The sequence below is a fragment of the Podarcis vaucheri genome (assembly GCF_965113315.1).
Source record: "Podarcis vaucheri genome assembly, chromosome: 18".
NCBI classification, from domain to species: domain Eukaryota; kingdom Metazoa; phylum Chordata; class Lepidosauria; order Squamata; family Lacertidae; genus Podarcis; species Podarcis vaucheri.
Window position 1 is genome coordinate 12,684,065 of NC_138756.1, and position 13,792 is coordinate 12,697,856.

The 13,792-nt window shown below is 56.9% G+C and overlaps 1 protein-coding gene across 1 annotated transcript; it reads left to right on the forward strand.

The window, feature by feature from the left end:
* Positions 1-69: 69 nt before the first annotated feature.
* LOC309522969 (interleukin-12 receptor subunit beta-1-like) lies at positions 70-6,054 on the forward strand. The gene is made up of 6 exons (XM_082206739.1): positions 70-1,408; positions 2,239-2,394; positions 3,307-3,450; positions 3,679-3,775; positions 4,812-4,896; positions 5,552-6,054. The coding sequence occupies exons 2-6, from the start codon at positions 2,274-2,276 to the stop codon at positions 5,822-5,824; spliced, it is 720 nt and encodes a 239-aa protein (XP_082062865.1). The 5' UTR covers positions 70-1,408; positions 2,239-2,273; the 3' UTR covers positions 5,825-6,054.
* The last annotated feature ends 7,738 nt before the right edge of the window (positions 6,055-13,792 follow it).

Below are 13,792 nucleotides of genomic sequence, written 5' to 3' on the forward strand. Positions count from 1 at the left end.
AAGGGGCTAGGTACGCCTTCCTTTTTCTTTAATGGAGTTCCTGCTCCATGCTTAGCAGGCTGAATCAATATCCTTTTTCAAAACCCTGTCAGCTCTTTATACAAAATATAAGAGCAAATGTTGAAATGATCGCTGAAAAGGCAGGAGTTCAGAACGAGCAGAAATCTGAACTGCTTCTTCTTTTTATTTTTTTAAAGAATATATACATGCAACAAAAAACAATTCAAAATGCAAATATTGAGATCACTCTGAACCTTCCGACTCCCCCACCCCCTTCCTTTCCATGGATCCTAAATGATAATATTTACAACTGCATATCAATACTTTATTCTAAATTATCCGTCACTTTACAAGTGTGGTTCAAATCCTGCTAACGTTTCAACCTGCGGTCTCGTAGATAAATTAATAAACTTTTCCCGTTCCCGCTTAATGTTCCCTTCTTCTTGATTTCTGAGCTTACCGGTTAATTTTGACACAGAAAGCTGAACTTCTGAGCAAAGAGCAGCCGTTAATAGCCATGCTCAGATTAAAACGCATATCCGTTTCGCATGTCTGGACAGGTGTGTCTAAATGATTTTTTTTTAAAAAAAGGGGTTCAAGCCTAAAATAATACAGTATAAAAGTCCAGGCAGCTCCGGTTTTTCTTTTGCAAATCTGTTTTGCAAAGAGCCGGAATAAATGTGTTTCATAAGATGAGCCCGACTCCGTCAGAAGATGTCAGCGTCACGGAGAAATTGAGGGGAACTGATTCCCAGAAAACTCTGCAAAGGGAGTGCAGTGACCCTGCTGAGTCTGCTAAATGGAGTATTATGGGATGCTGCTCATCGCTAGACCAGGCAGCTGTGGGGATTAACAGAGTGCCATCCTTGGGCTCTGATTCTTCAGGACTGACTCCCCTAAAATGGGAGCATTTAGGGATATTATTATTATTCTTACCTTGGTGCCTTGGTTCTCAAACTTAATCCATTCCAAAACCAAAGCGTTCCAAAACCAAGGCGCGCTGCTTTCCCATAGCAAGTCATGCAAAATGGATTAATCCCTTCCAGACTTTTAAAAACAGCCATCGAACGTGAATTTTACTATCCAGCGAGACCATCGATCCACAAAACAAAAGCAACCACCAATGCACTGTAGTATAAAATAAATAAGGCAGTATTGTAGAGGATGAAAATTAAAACGAATGTTTTTTTCTTCGCTGCGCTGATGATGGTCATTGTTTGGCTTCTATCCATTTCCGCAGTCACACAAGGTTTCAGGCCCTTCAGATATTCTCCGAATCCCTGACTCTGTCCTCATTTTTCAGGGGTCCTGGAGCCAGATGCTTGCACCCGCCTGGCGGTCCACGGATGGGACCCGGACGAAAACGCCTGGTCGACCCTCGGACTTGTGCGCCTCTTCCACAGGAGCGGTGCGTCTATGGGCAATCAAAGTCTGCGTTTATAGGCAATTTGTTCCTTCCCCTCACCCTCCAAAATGCTTTGCTGTTGTTTAGTCGTTTAGTTGTGTCCACCTCTTTGTGACCCCCTGGACCAGAACACACCAGGCACTCCTGTCTTCCACTGCCTCCCGCAGTTTGGTCAAACTCATGCTGGTAGCTTCGAGAACACTGTCCCACCATCTCGTCCTCCGTCGTCCCCTTCTCCTTGTGCCCTCCATCTTTCCCAACATCAGGGTCTTTTCCAGGGAGTCTTCTCTTCTCAGGAGGTGGCCAAACATCAGTAGAGTGATGATCAGGAAGTGAGAGCTGGACCATAAAGAAGGCTGATCTCCAAAGAATGGATGCTTTTGAATTCTGGTGCTGGAGGAGACTCTTGAGAGTCCCATGGACTGCAAGAAGATCCAACCTCTCCATTCGGAAGGAAATCAGCCCTGAGTGCTCACTGGAAGGACAGATCCTGAAGCTGAGGCTCCAAGACTTTGGCCACCTCAGGAGAAGAGAAGACTCCCTGGAAAAGACCCTGATGTTGGGAAAGATGGAGGGCGCAAGGAGAAGGGGACGACAGAGGACGAGATGGGGGGACAGTGTTCTTGAAGCTACCAGCATGAGTCTGACCAAACTGCGGGAGGCAGCGGAAGACAGGAGGGCCTGGCATGCTCTGGTCCAGGGGGTCACCAAGAGGCGGACAGGACCAAAGGACTAAACGACAACAACAACAAATATTTTGTTGGAAGCTGGGATCTTGCCCTCTTTATCCCACCCTTCCCTGACTCCCTCTTCCCTCTTCCCCTCTCTTTTAGAGCCTTCCGAAGACCCCGTGCGCCCCGATGTGGCCATGCCAACGCCCACCTCTGCCGACATCCGCTGGCACCCCCCTGCCCTCCTCGCCGGCTGCCCCGGCGCCTTCCAGAAATACGTCCTCTGCTGGCACGACGAGCGAGGCGAGGAGATAGCCAGTGAGTCTGGTTGCGGCAGGAGACCCGGGTGTGAAATGCGCCTGGAGCACTGCTGAGCCGCCAAGCCGCAAGATGGGGGGTGCTCAAAGGGGGTGGCAAAGGTGGCAGGTTAAGAGGCAAGGGGGTGCCATCTGTCATGGGTACTTCGATTCCTGCCTTGCAGTGGGTTGGGCTGGATGACCCCATGGGGTCCCTTCCGACTCTCCAGTGTGTAAACCGGACTTTGGATCAAGTTCACCTGTTTGGTCACACCGATTAAACCAAACTGTTTTAACTGGGGTTTTTTTTCTTTTTGTTGTTAAGTAATTTTTATTACTTCCCAATTACAAATATCCAATATGCGCCATATTATATTAGCCAATTCAAATACATAGCCAATTCTAAATTTTGTGCCGTGCTTCCTTTTAATTCAGCCTCCAGACTGTTGCAGAAAACCAAATACATTCTCGATAGAATCCCTTATAATGCAGCTACAATAATTAACTTTAATTCGCATTAAGACATATAATAATTTGTAAATTCGCAAGTGAAGTTCTCCGATCTTCTCTCTGGGTGAGGCTTTGTTTTCCGTCAAAAACTCCTTTAATTCTTTATCAAATACAGGGGTCCCTTGGTTCTCAAACGCCTTGGTATTCAAACAACTTGGAACCCAAACACTGCAAACCCGGAAGCAAGTGTTCCGGTTTGCGACCTATTTTCGGAAGCCAAACGTGCTCCGTTTTAAGTGTTACGCTGAGGTCTGTTTTTGCTATTTATTTTGCTGTTTTTGTGGCTCCTTTTTCCAACCGATATTAGTATTTTTCATATATCATAACCTTCGTTTTTGGTTGAATCCCTTTTCAGTTTATTGTACTGTTGACTTCCTCTTCCCACTTTCTATACAAACCATTATTTTCATTTTTCCGCTTGTAGCTTACGAGGTCAGCGCCTCCGAGACCCGCTACACCATCTCAGACCTGCAGCCCAACACCACTTACCAGGTCGGAGTCGAGGTTTTGACCGCCGGGAGCGACGGCCGCTGCCGAAACCTTGTCGCCTTTCGAACCCGCCCCGCAGGTACGGCGCGTCTCTGCAACCCCCCTGTGAAATGTCTCCTCTTTGGGTGCCGGTGATAGACTGTCCTCTTCTTCTTCCTCCTCCTCCTCCTCCTTCCTGCTCTTCCTCCCATAACCCTCATCTCAAGGCCAAGGGTTCAAGCAAAAGAGGGTTGGGCTAGATGACCGCATGGGGTCCCTTCCCAGAATTTTGTGTTTTTTAATAATTCCTCCTCTGTCTCCCTTCCAGATTCCAAGAAGACGACTCTGACGCTTAGTTTCCTCCTTCTGGGTCTCCTCGGAGGCGTCCTGGTTGCCGCCAGCGCCGTCCACATTTGCAAAAAGAGGTGGGGGTGCAGGAAAAGCTTGGAAAATATATTGGGGGGCTTTCCTGGCAAGATAGATGCCACGTGCATTTTTCCCCAGTTTCCAAATCTCCCCAAATCAGGGGTGCTTAAAAGCTGCGCCGCAATTTCAAAAAACAGTATTTTAGTTCCGTGCATGAAATCTGGCATTGCTTGGCAATCTGTAGTTCTTTTTTGCTTAAAAAAATAATGTTTAGGGGTCCTCTCATTTTGAAAAATCACCATTTTATAGTTCAAATTAGGGGGGAAATAAATGCAGCACATGGACAAAAAGGCAAAGATTGGCAAAATGTCTAGGGATGTGAGCGAAATTGCTCCGAAATCAGGGAAAAAACCCAACATTGCGGTGATGTTAATATTTGCCGTTCTTATTATTCAGTCTTTGCAGAACTCAAAATCCTGGGGTTTTTCCCTACAGCAGTTTCTGTGCTTCTTTGCCTGGCAAGAGGAATAACAAGCCCCCGAACGAAATAAAAGCAGATTTGAATCCCTTACACACCCCAAAACATATTTCTAAGACGCCTCGCTGAAGGAATTTGCAAAAAAATAATAATCTCGCCCCCTAAAACCACACCTGTTCCTAAGCCCTGGGGGTGGCACCACCTCTGCATATAGGCAAACCGGCCTGTTTCAACTTTGCTGTTAACCTGCGGAACTCCCTGCCACAAGGGGCCGCCAACCTCGAATAGCTTCGAAAAAGGACCGGGCCAATTCATGGAGGAGGAAAGGGCTAAGGATGACTATTATAGCCAGGATGGCTGTGTGTTCTCCTCCTCCGTCGGAGGCAGTAAACACGTTCGAATCCTAGTCGCCGGAAAACGGAGAGAGTCGCTCCTGTGTTCGAATCCCGCATGCCGCTTTCCCGAAACGCTTTTCCCTAAAAACGGGTCCCCTTGGGTTTTTCTTAAATCCAGATGGATCCTCCAGCTCCAGGCACAGTCTATCTGGACGCAGAGCTCCGCTTTCCTGCAAAGCTCCAGAGAAACCTCTTTCCTCCTTCTTCCCTCTCCTGCCGCAGGGTGAAGGAAGTTCTGTGCCCGCCCTTGCCAGACCCGGCCGACACGGAAGCCGTCAAGATCCTCGCCGGATCGGAGCCGGGGCAGGTGAGTCTCTGCGAAATGAGAGCAATCGGTTGTCACTCTGGGTTCAAACTGCATCTCTTGATGGCTGAGGCTCTCTCTCTCTGCCCTCTGGGATGAGATGCCCGCCTGGGTCAGGAGAGGGGACACGGGTGCGAGACACAGCTGTGGGCAGCGGGAGGGGGGTGCGATCGCCCCGGGTGTCATGCCTAGGAAGGGTGACAAAATCCCCTTGGGCGGATTGGCATGGCGGCACTAGCAAACCTGGGTGTATTTTCACGATTGGTACAATTGTCATCGTGAAAATCTGCCCACTGGTCGGGCAAATCCGCCTGGCGATCAGCCTGGCACCCCCCCCCCACCAGCAAGGCAGTGTTTGCACCCCCTTGGTGGGCGATACTTGCATCCCTGGCGCACGGTTTTATGTGACTGGCGCGGTCGCTGTCATGAAAATCTGCCCGCCGATCGCAAAATTTGCATGATCACCACCGGATTTGCACTCGCGGCCGAAAAAGAAAATCTCAGTAACTCTGGTCAACGTTCCTGAAAATTGCAATGTGTGTGGGGTGTGTGTGACAAAAATAAATTCGCACCTGGTACCCCCTGACCTCGCTACGCCTCTGGGCATTGGTGCAATTTACGCCCGGCTCACCCCGAACCCCAATCTTCTTCTCCCCAGGTGCAAACACGGCAGGGCTTCGTGCAACCCCTGGAGTCCAGCAGCCCCACGGAACCCCTCGTTCTCGAACCCAGGTCTCCGTCCAAAGAGGACCCGGCCGCTGGCACCGCAGCAGACTTCCCGGCCCTAGCCAACCCCGCCGAAGAGACCCTCTTGCCCAAGGAGGACCAGCCGGGCTCGGGGGACCCCCTGCCCTCCGAGTACAAGAGTCAGGGGTTTCTGAGCCCCATGGAGGACGAACGGCAAGGCAGGGGGGCTGGACGTCTGCAATGAGGCGGGCGCCGCCGGCCGCTCGCTGGCACCCCCGGAATGGTGCGGTCAGTGCCGCCAGGGGGCAAGATGGCATTAGGGGGGCAGAGGGAAGGGGCTGCTCTTCGTCGGTTCTCATGCCCCCCATGTCCAGGGGGGCAGGAAACGAGGGAAGCGCTTTGGGGAAGGTTTGCGCGCAGCGGGAAAGGAAGAGGCCGAGGCAAAGTGGTCGGAATCGAGGATTTTGGGTCTGTTGGAAATGTAAAGAGAAAGAGGGAACCTTTTCTCACATGTGGTGGGAATGTAAAAAAGGAGAAATGCTTCTGGGAGATGATGTATAATGAGATGAAAAAAATGTTGAAATATGCATTTATAAAGAAACCAGAAGCATTTTTACTGGGCATTGTGGGGAGTGATATAAATCGAAAGGAATGTAAGCTCTTTTTATATGCAATAACAGCAGCAAGAATATTATTGGCCCAAAAATGGAAGCAAGAAGAATTCCCGACGATTGAAGAATGGAGGATGACTAACAGGAATTTGTGAAGATCAGACGACGTTTGTAGGGTTGCAAGAAGTTCTGTGAGGAGTATTATTGAAAGTATTTCAAAAATGGAGAAGGGGCAGGATGATTTGTTAAGAGATGTAAAGGCAATATAAAGCTAAGAAATGCACAAGAAGTGGTTAAAACGGTGGATCATCAGAGGTGCTGATGGAAGTCTAAAAAGATTGTATAAGTGATAAGTTTTGTGGTACATTTTGTAATTTATATGTTAAAATCAATAAAAATTAATAAAAATCAATTAAAAATTATTAGGATTTTGACCCGGTTCTGCTGTCATGGGAAAATGCCCTCCGGTCCGTTGCCAGAGGCAGCGGTGGCATAGCGGTTAGAGGGCCGTGTCCTGGGTTCGAATCCTCGCTCTGGCACAGAACCCGGCCCTTTATCCAGAACCGCGAGGACTGGGACCTTGTGTTCTTTTTCAGGGCGGCAAGAGGGTGCGTCGAAGCAGCGCGGCGGAGCGGGTAGCGTGTCAGGCTAGGGCCCGGGTTCAAATCTTGCAGTGTGAGCTCAGGGACCGGTCGGCGTCTCTCTCGGCTTAACTTCGCAGGGTTGTTTTTTGGGGGGTCGAAGGAGGAAGGCGGGGAGAAGCCTGCCAGCCAACTTTGGGAGGAAAAGGTAGAATTGAGACACGATAGGTTTTTACGGAATATATCTACCCTTTTCCTAACTCTGTGGCATCTCTACCCCGTTCCTACCTCTGAGACCCCTCTACGCTCTTCATAGCTCTGTGGCCCCTCTATCCCTTTCCTGCCTCTGAGACCCCTCTACCCTCTTCATAGCTCTGTGGCCCCTCTATCCCTTTCCTACCCCTGAGACCCCTCTATCCTCTTCATAGCTTTGTGGCCCCTCTATCCCTTTGCTACCTCTGAGACCCCTCTACCCTCTTCATAGCTCTGTGGCCCCTCTATCCCTTTCCTGCCTCTGAGACCCCTCTACCCTCTTCATAGCTCTGTGGCCCCTCTACCCCTTTCCTGCCTCTGAGACCCCTCTACCCTCTTCATAGCTCTGTGGCCCCTCTATCCCTTTCCTGCCTCTGAGACCCCTCTACCCTCTTCATAGCTCTGTGGCCCCTCTATCCCTTTCCTGCCTCTGAGACCCCTCTACCCTCTTCATAGCTCTGTGGCCCCTCTATCCCTTTCCTGCCTCTGAGACCCCTCTACCCTCTTCATAGCTCTGTGGCCCCTCTATCCCTTTCCTACCCCTGAGACCCCTCTACCCTCTTCATAGCTCTGTGGCCCCTCTACCCCTTTCCTACCCCTGAGACCCCTCTACCCTCTTCATAGCTCTGTGGCCCCTCTATCCCTTTCCTACCCCTGAGACCCCTCTACCCTCTTCATAGCTCTGTGGCCCCTGTACCCCTTTCCTACCCCTGAGACCCCTCTACCCTCTTCATAGCTCTGTGGCCCCTGTACCCCTTTCCTACCCCTGAGACCCCTCTACCGTCTTCATAGCTCTGTGGCCCCTCTATCCCTTTCCTACCCCTGAGACCCCTCTACCCTCTTCATAGCTCTGTGGCCCCTCTATCCCTTTCCTGCCTCTGAGACCCCTCTACCCTCTTCATAGCTCTGTGGCCCCTCTATCCCTTTCCTGCCTCTGAGACCCCTCTACCCTCTTCATAGCTCTGTGGCCCCTCTATCCCTTTCCTGCCCCTGAGACCCCTCTACCCTCTTCATAGCTCTGTGGCCCCTCTATCCCTTTCCTGTCCCTGAGACCCCTCTACCCTCTTCATAGCTCTGTGGCCCCTCTACCCCTTTCCTACCCCTGAGACCCCTCTACCCTCTTCATAGCTCTGTGGCCCCTCTACCCCTTTCCTACCCCTGAGACCCCTCTACCCTCTTCATAGCTCTGTGGCCCCTCTATCCCTTTCCTACCCCTGAGACCCCTCTACCCTCTTCATAGCTCTGTGGCCCCTCTATCCCTTTCCTACCCCTGAGACCCCTCTACCCTCTTCATAGCTCTGTGGCCCCTCTACCCCTTTCCTACCCCTGAGACCCCTCTACCCTCTTCATAGCTCTGTGGCCCCTCTAACCCTTTCCTGCCTCTGAGACCCCTCTACCCTCTTCATAGCTCTGTGGCCCCTCTATCCCTTTCCTACCCCTGAGACCCCTCTACCCTCTTCATAGCTCTGTGGCCCCTCTAACCCTTTCGACCTCTAAGACCCCTCTACACTTTTCATAGCTCTGTGGTCCCATCTACCCCCTATTCTGCCCCCGAGACCCCTCTAAAATATTTCATAGCTCTGAGGAGTAGAGGGGTCCACAGAGCTATGAAAAATGTAGAGGGGCCTCGGGGGGGGGGGCAGAGTGGCCATAGAGCTAGGAGAAGGGTAGAGGGGCAGAGGGGCCATAGAGCTAGGAGCAGGGTAGAGGGGCCTGGGGGGGAGAGTGGCCATAGAGCTAGGAGAAGTGTAGAGGGGCCTCGGGGGGGGGGGCAGAATGGCCATAGAGCTAGGAGAAGGGTAGAGGGGCCTGGGGGGGCGTGGAGTGGTCATAGAGCTACGAGAACGGTAGAGGGGCCTCGGGGGAGGGGGGAGGAGTGGCCATAGAGCTAGGAGAACGGTAGAGGGGCCTAGGGGGCGCGGAGTGGTCATAGAGCTAGGAGAAGGGTAGAGGGGCCTCGGGGGGGGGCGGAGTGGCCATAGAGCTAGGAGAAGGGTAGAGGGCCCTCGGGGGAGGGGCGCGGAGTGGTCATAGAGCTAGGAGAAGGGTAGAGGGGCCTCGGGGGGGGCGTGGAGTGGTCATAGAGCTAGGAGAAGGGTAGAGGGGCCTCGGGGGGGGCGCGGAGTGGCCATAGAGCTAGGAGAAGGGTAGAGGGGCCTCGGGGGGGGGAGCGCGGAGTGGTCATAGAGCTAGGAGAAGGGTAGAGGGGCCTCGGGGGGGCGTGGAGTGGTCATAGAGCTAGGAGAACGGTAGAGGGGCCTCAGGGGGGGGGGCGGAGTGGCCATAGAGCTAGGAGAACGGTAGAGGGGCCTGGGGGGGCAGAGTGGCCATAGAGCTAGGAGAAGGGTAGAGGGGCCTCAGGGGGGGCGTGGAGTGGTCATAGAGCTAGGAGAACGGTAGAGGGGCCTCGGGGGGGGGGCGGAGTGGTCATAGAGCTAGGAGAACGGTAGAGGGGCCTCGGGGGGGGCGGAGTGGCCATAGAGCTAGGAGAACGGTAGAGGGGCCTCGGGGGGGCGGAGTGGTCATAGAGCTAGGAGAAGGGTAGAGGGGCCTCAGGGGGGGCGCGGAGTGGCCATAGAGCTAGGAGAAGGGTAGAGGGGCCTCGGGGGGGGAGCGCGGAGTGGTCATAGAGCTAGGAGAAGGGTAGAGGGGCCTCGGGGGGGGGGCGTGGAGTGGTCATAGAGCTAGGAGAACGGTAGAGGGGCCTCGGGGGGGGCGCGGAGTGGTCATAGAGCTAGGAGAAGGGTAGAGGGGCCTCGGGGGGGGGCGTGGAGTGGTCATAGAGCTAGGAGAACGGTAGAGGGGCCTGGGGGGGTGGAGTGGCCATAGAGCTAGGAGAACGGTAGAGGGGCCTCGGGGGGGGGGCGCGGAGTGGTCATAGAGCTAGGAGAAGGGTAGAGGGGCCTCAGGGGGGGCGCGGAGTGGCCATAGAGCTAGGAGAAGGGTAGAGGGGCCTCAGGGGGGGGGGCGCGGAGTGGCCATAGAGCTAGGAGAAGGGTAGAGGGCCCTCGGGGGAGGGGGAGCGCGGAGTGGTCATAGAGCTAGGAGAAGGGTAGAGGGGCCTCAGGGGGGGGCGCGGAGTGGCCATAGAGCTAGGAGAAGGGTAGAGGGGCCTCGGGGGGGGGCGTGGAGTGGTCATAGAGCTAGGAGAACGGTAGAGGGGCCTCGGGGGGGGGCGCGGAGTGGTCATAGAGCTAGGAGAAGGGTAGAGGGGCCTCGGGGGGGGCGTGGAGTGGTCATAGAGCTAGGAGAACGGTAGAGGGGCCTGGGGGGGTGGAGTGGCCATAGAGCTAGGAGAACGGTAGAGGGGCCTCGGGGGGGGGGCGCGGAGTGGTCATAGAGCTAGGAGAAGGGTAGAGGGGCCTCAGGGGGGGCGCGGAGTGGCCATAGAGCTAGGAGAAGGGTAGAGGGGCCTCAGGGGGGGGCGCGGAGTGGCCATAGAGCTAGGAGAAGGGTAGAGGGGCCTCGGGGGGGGGAGCGCGGAGTGGTCATAGAGCTAGGAGAAGGGTAGAGGGGCCTCGGGGGGGGGCGGAGTGGCCATAGAGCTAGGAGAACGGTAGAGGGGCCTCGGGGGGGGGCGCGGAGTGGTCATAGAGCTAGGAGAAGGGTAGAGGGGCCTCAGGGGGGCGTGGAGTGGTCATAGAGCTAGGAGAAGGGTAGAGGGGCCTCGGGGGGGGGGCGGAGTGGCCATAGAGCTAGGAGAACGGTAGAGGGGCCTCGGGGGGGGGCGGAGTGGCCATAGAGCTAGGAGAACGGTAGAGGGGCCTCGGGGGGGCGGAGTGGTCATAGAGCTAGGAGAAGGGTAGAGGGGCCTCAGGGGGGGGGCGCGGAGTGGCCATAGAGCTAGGAGAAGGGTAGAGGGGCCTCGGGGGGGGGGAGCGCGGAGTGGTCATAGAGCTAGGAGAAGGGTAGAGGGGCCTCAGGGGGGGGCGCGGAGTGGCCATAGAGCTAGGAGAAGGGTAGAGGGCCCTCGGGGGAGGGGGAGCGTGGAGTGGTCATAGAGCTAGGAGAACGGTAGAGGGGCCTCGGGGGGGGCGCGGAGTGGCCATAGAGCTAGGAGAACGGTAGAGGGGCCTCGGGGGGGGGGCGGAGTGGCCATAGAGCTAGGAGAACGGTAGAGGGGCCTCGGGGGGGGGCGGAGTGGCCATAGAGCTAGGAGAACGGTAGAGGGGCCTCGGGGGGGGGCGCGGAGTGGTCATAGAGCTAGGAGAAGGGTAGAGGGGCCTCAGGGGGGGGCGCGGAGTGGCCATAGAGCTAGGAGAAGGGTAGAGGGGCCTCAGGGGGGGCGCGGAGTGGCCATAGAGCTAGGAGAAGGGTAGTGGGCCCTCGGGGGAGGGGGAGCGCGGAGTGGTCATAGAGCTAGGAGAAGGGTAGAGGGGCCTCAGGGGGGGGCGTGGAGTGGTCATAGAGCTAGGAGAACGGTAGAGGGGCCTCAGGGGGGGGCGGAGTGGCCATAGAGCTAGGAGAACGGTAGAGGGGCCTGGGGGGGCATAGTGGCCATAGAGCTAGGAAAAGGGTAGAGGGTTCTCGGGGGGCAGAGTGGCCATAGAGCTAGGAGAAGGGTAGAGGGGCCTCGGGGGAGGGGCGCGGAGTGGTCATAGAGCTAGGAGAAGGGTAGAGGGGCCTCAGGGGGGGCGCGGAGTGGCCATAGAGCTAGGAGAAGGGTAGAGGGGCCTCAGGGGGGGGCGCGGAGTGGCCATAGAGCTAGGAGAAGGGTAGAGGGCCCTCGGGGGAGGGGGAGCGCGGAGTGGTCATAGAGCTAGGAGAAGGGTAGAGGGGCCTCAGGGGGGGCGCGGAGTGGCCATAGAGCTAGGAGAAGGGTAGAGGGCCCTCGGGGGAGGGGGAGCGCGGAGTGGTCATAGAGCTAGGAGAAGGGTAGAGGGGCCTCGGGGGGGGCGGAGTGGCCATAGAGCTAGGAGAAGGGTAGAGGGGCCTCAGGGGGGCGTGGAGTGGTCATAGAGCTAGGAGAAGGGTAGAGGGGCCTCGGGGGGGGGCGGAGTGGCCATAAAGCTAGGAGAACGGTAGAGGGGCCTGGGGGGGCATAGTGGCCATAGAGCTAGGAAAAGGGTAGAGGGTTCTCGGGGGGCAGAGTGGCCATAGAGCTAGGAGAAGGGTAGAGGGGCCTCGGGGGAGGGGCGCGGAGTGGTCATAGAGCTAGGAGAAGGGTAGAGGGGCCTCAGGGGGGGCGCGGAGTGGCCATAGAGCTAGGAGAAGGGTAGAGGGGCCTCAGGGGGGGGCGCGGAGTGGCCATAGAGCTAGGAGAAGGGTAGAGGGCCCTCGGGGGAGGGGGAGCGCGGAGTGGTCATAGAGCTAGGAGAAGGGTAGAGGGGCCTCAGGGGGGGGCGCGGAGTGGCCATAGAGCTAGGAGAAGGGTAGAGGGCCCTCGGGGGAGGGGGAGCGCGGAGTGGTCATAGAGCTAGGAGAAGGGTAGAGGGGCCTCGGGGGGGGCGGAGTGGCCATAGAGCTAGGAGAAGGGTAGAGGGGCCTCAGGGGGGCGTGGAGTGGTCATAGAGCTAGGAGAAGGGTAGAGGGGCCTCGGGGGGGGGGGCGGAGTGGCCATAAAGCTAGGAGAACGGTAGAGGGGCCTCGGGGGGGGGGCGGAGTGGCCATAGAGCTAGGAGAACGGTAGAGGGGCCTCGGGGGGGCGGAGTGGTCATAGAGCTAGGAGAAGGGTAGAGGGGCCTCGGGGGGGGGCGTGGAGTGGTCATAGAGCTAGGAGAACGGTAGAGGGGCCTGGGGGGGTGGAGTGGCCATAGAGCTAGGAGAACGGTAGAGGGGCCTCGGGGGGGGGGGCGGAGTGGCCATAGAGCTAGGAGAACGGTAGAGGGGCCTCGGGGGGGCGGAGTGGTCATAGAGCTAGGAGAAGGGTAGAGGGGCCTCGGGGGGGGGCGTGGAGTGGTCATAGAGCTAGGAGAACGGTAGAGGGGCCTGGGGGGGTGGAGTGGCCATAGAGCTAGGAGAACGGTAGAGGGGCCTCGGGGGGGGGCGCGGAGTGGTCATAGAGCTAGGAGAAGGGTAGAGGGGCCTCAGGGGGGGCGCGGAGTGGCCATAGAGCTAGGAGAAGGGTAGAGGGGCCTCAGGGGGGGCGCGGAGTGGCCATAGAGCTAGGAGAAGGGTAGAGGGGCCTCGGGGGGGGGGAGCGCGGAGTGGTCATAGAGCTAGGAGAAGGGTAGAGGGGCCTCGGGGGGGGGCGGAGTGGCCATAGAGCTAGGAGAACGGTAGAGGGGCCTCGGGGGGGGCGCGGAGTGGTCATAGAGCTAGGAGAAGGGTAGAGGGGCCTCAGGGGGGCGTGGAGTGGTCATAGAGCTAGGAGAAGGGTAGAGGGGCCTCGGGGGGGGGGCGGAGTGGCCATAGAGCTAGGAGAACGGTAGAGGGGCCTCGGGGGGGCGGAGTGGTCATAGAGCTAGGAGAAGGGTAGAGGGGCCTCAGGGGGGGCGCGGAGTGGCCATAGAGCTAGGAGAAGGGTAGAGGGGCCTCGGGGGGGGCGCGGAGTGGCCATAGAGCTAGGAGAAGGGTAGAGGGGCCTCGGGGGGGGGGAGCGCGGAGTGGTCATAGAGCTAGGAGAAGGGTAGAGGGGCCTCGGGGGGGGGGCGTGGAGTGGTCATAGAGCTAGGAGAACGGTAGAGGGGCCTCGGGGGGGGCGCGGAGTGGTCATAGAGCTAGGAGAAGGGTAGAGGGGCCTCGGGGGGGGGCGTGGAGTGGTCATAGAGCTAGGAGAACGGTAGAGGGGCCTGGGGGGGTGGAGTGGCCATAGAGCTAGGAGAACGG

Bases quoted from the DNA above. Each gene is read 5' to 3' on its own strand.
- LOC309522969 (XM_082206739.1), top strand. From the start codon at position 2,274: ATGCCAACGCCCACCTCTGCCGACATCCGCTGGCACCCCCCTGCCCTC. The intron at 3,451-3,678 runs GTACGGCGCGTC...TCTCCCTTCCAG, and splicing joins CTTTCGAACCCGCCCCGCAG to ATTCCAAGAAGACGACTCTG. The intron at 3,776-4,811 runs GTGGGGGTGCAG...CTCCTGCCGCAG, and splicing joins GTCCACATTTGCAAAAAGAG to GGTGAAGGAAGTTCTGTGCC.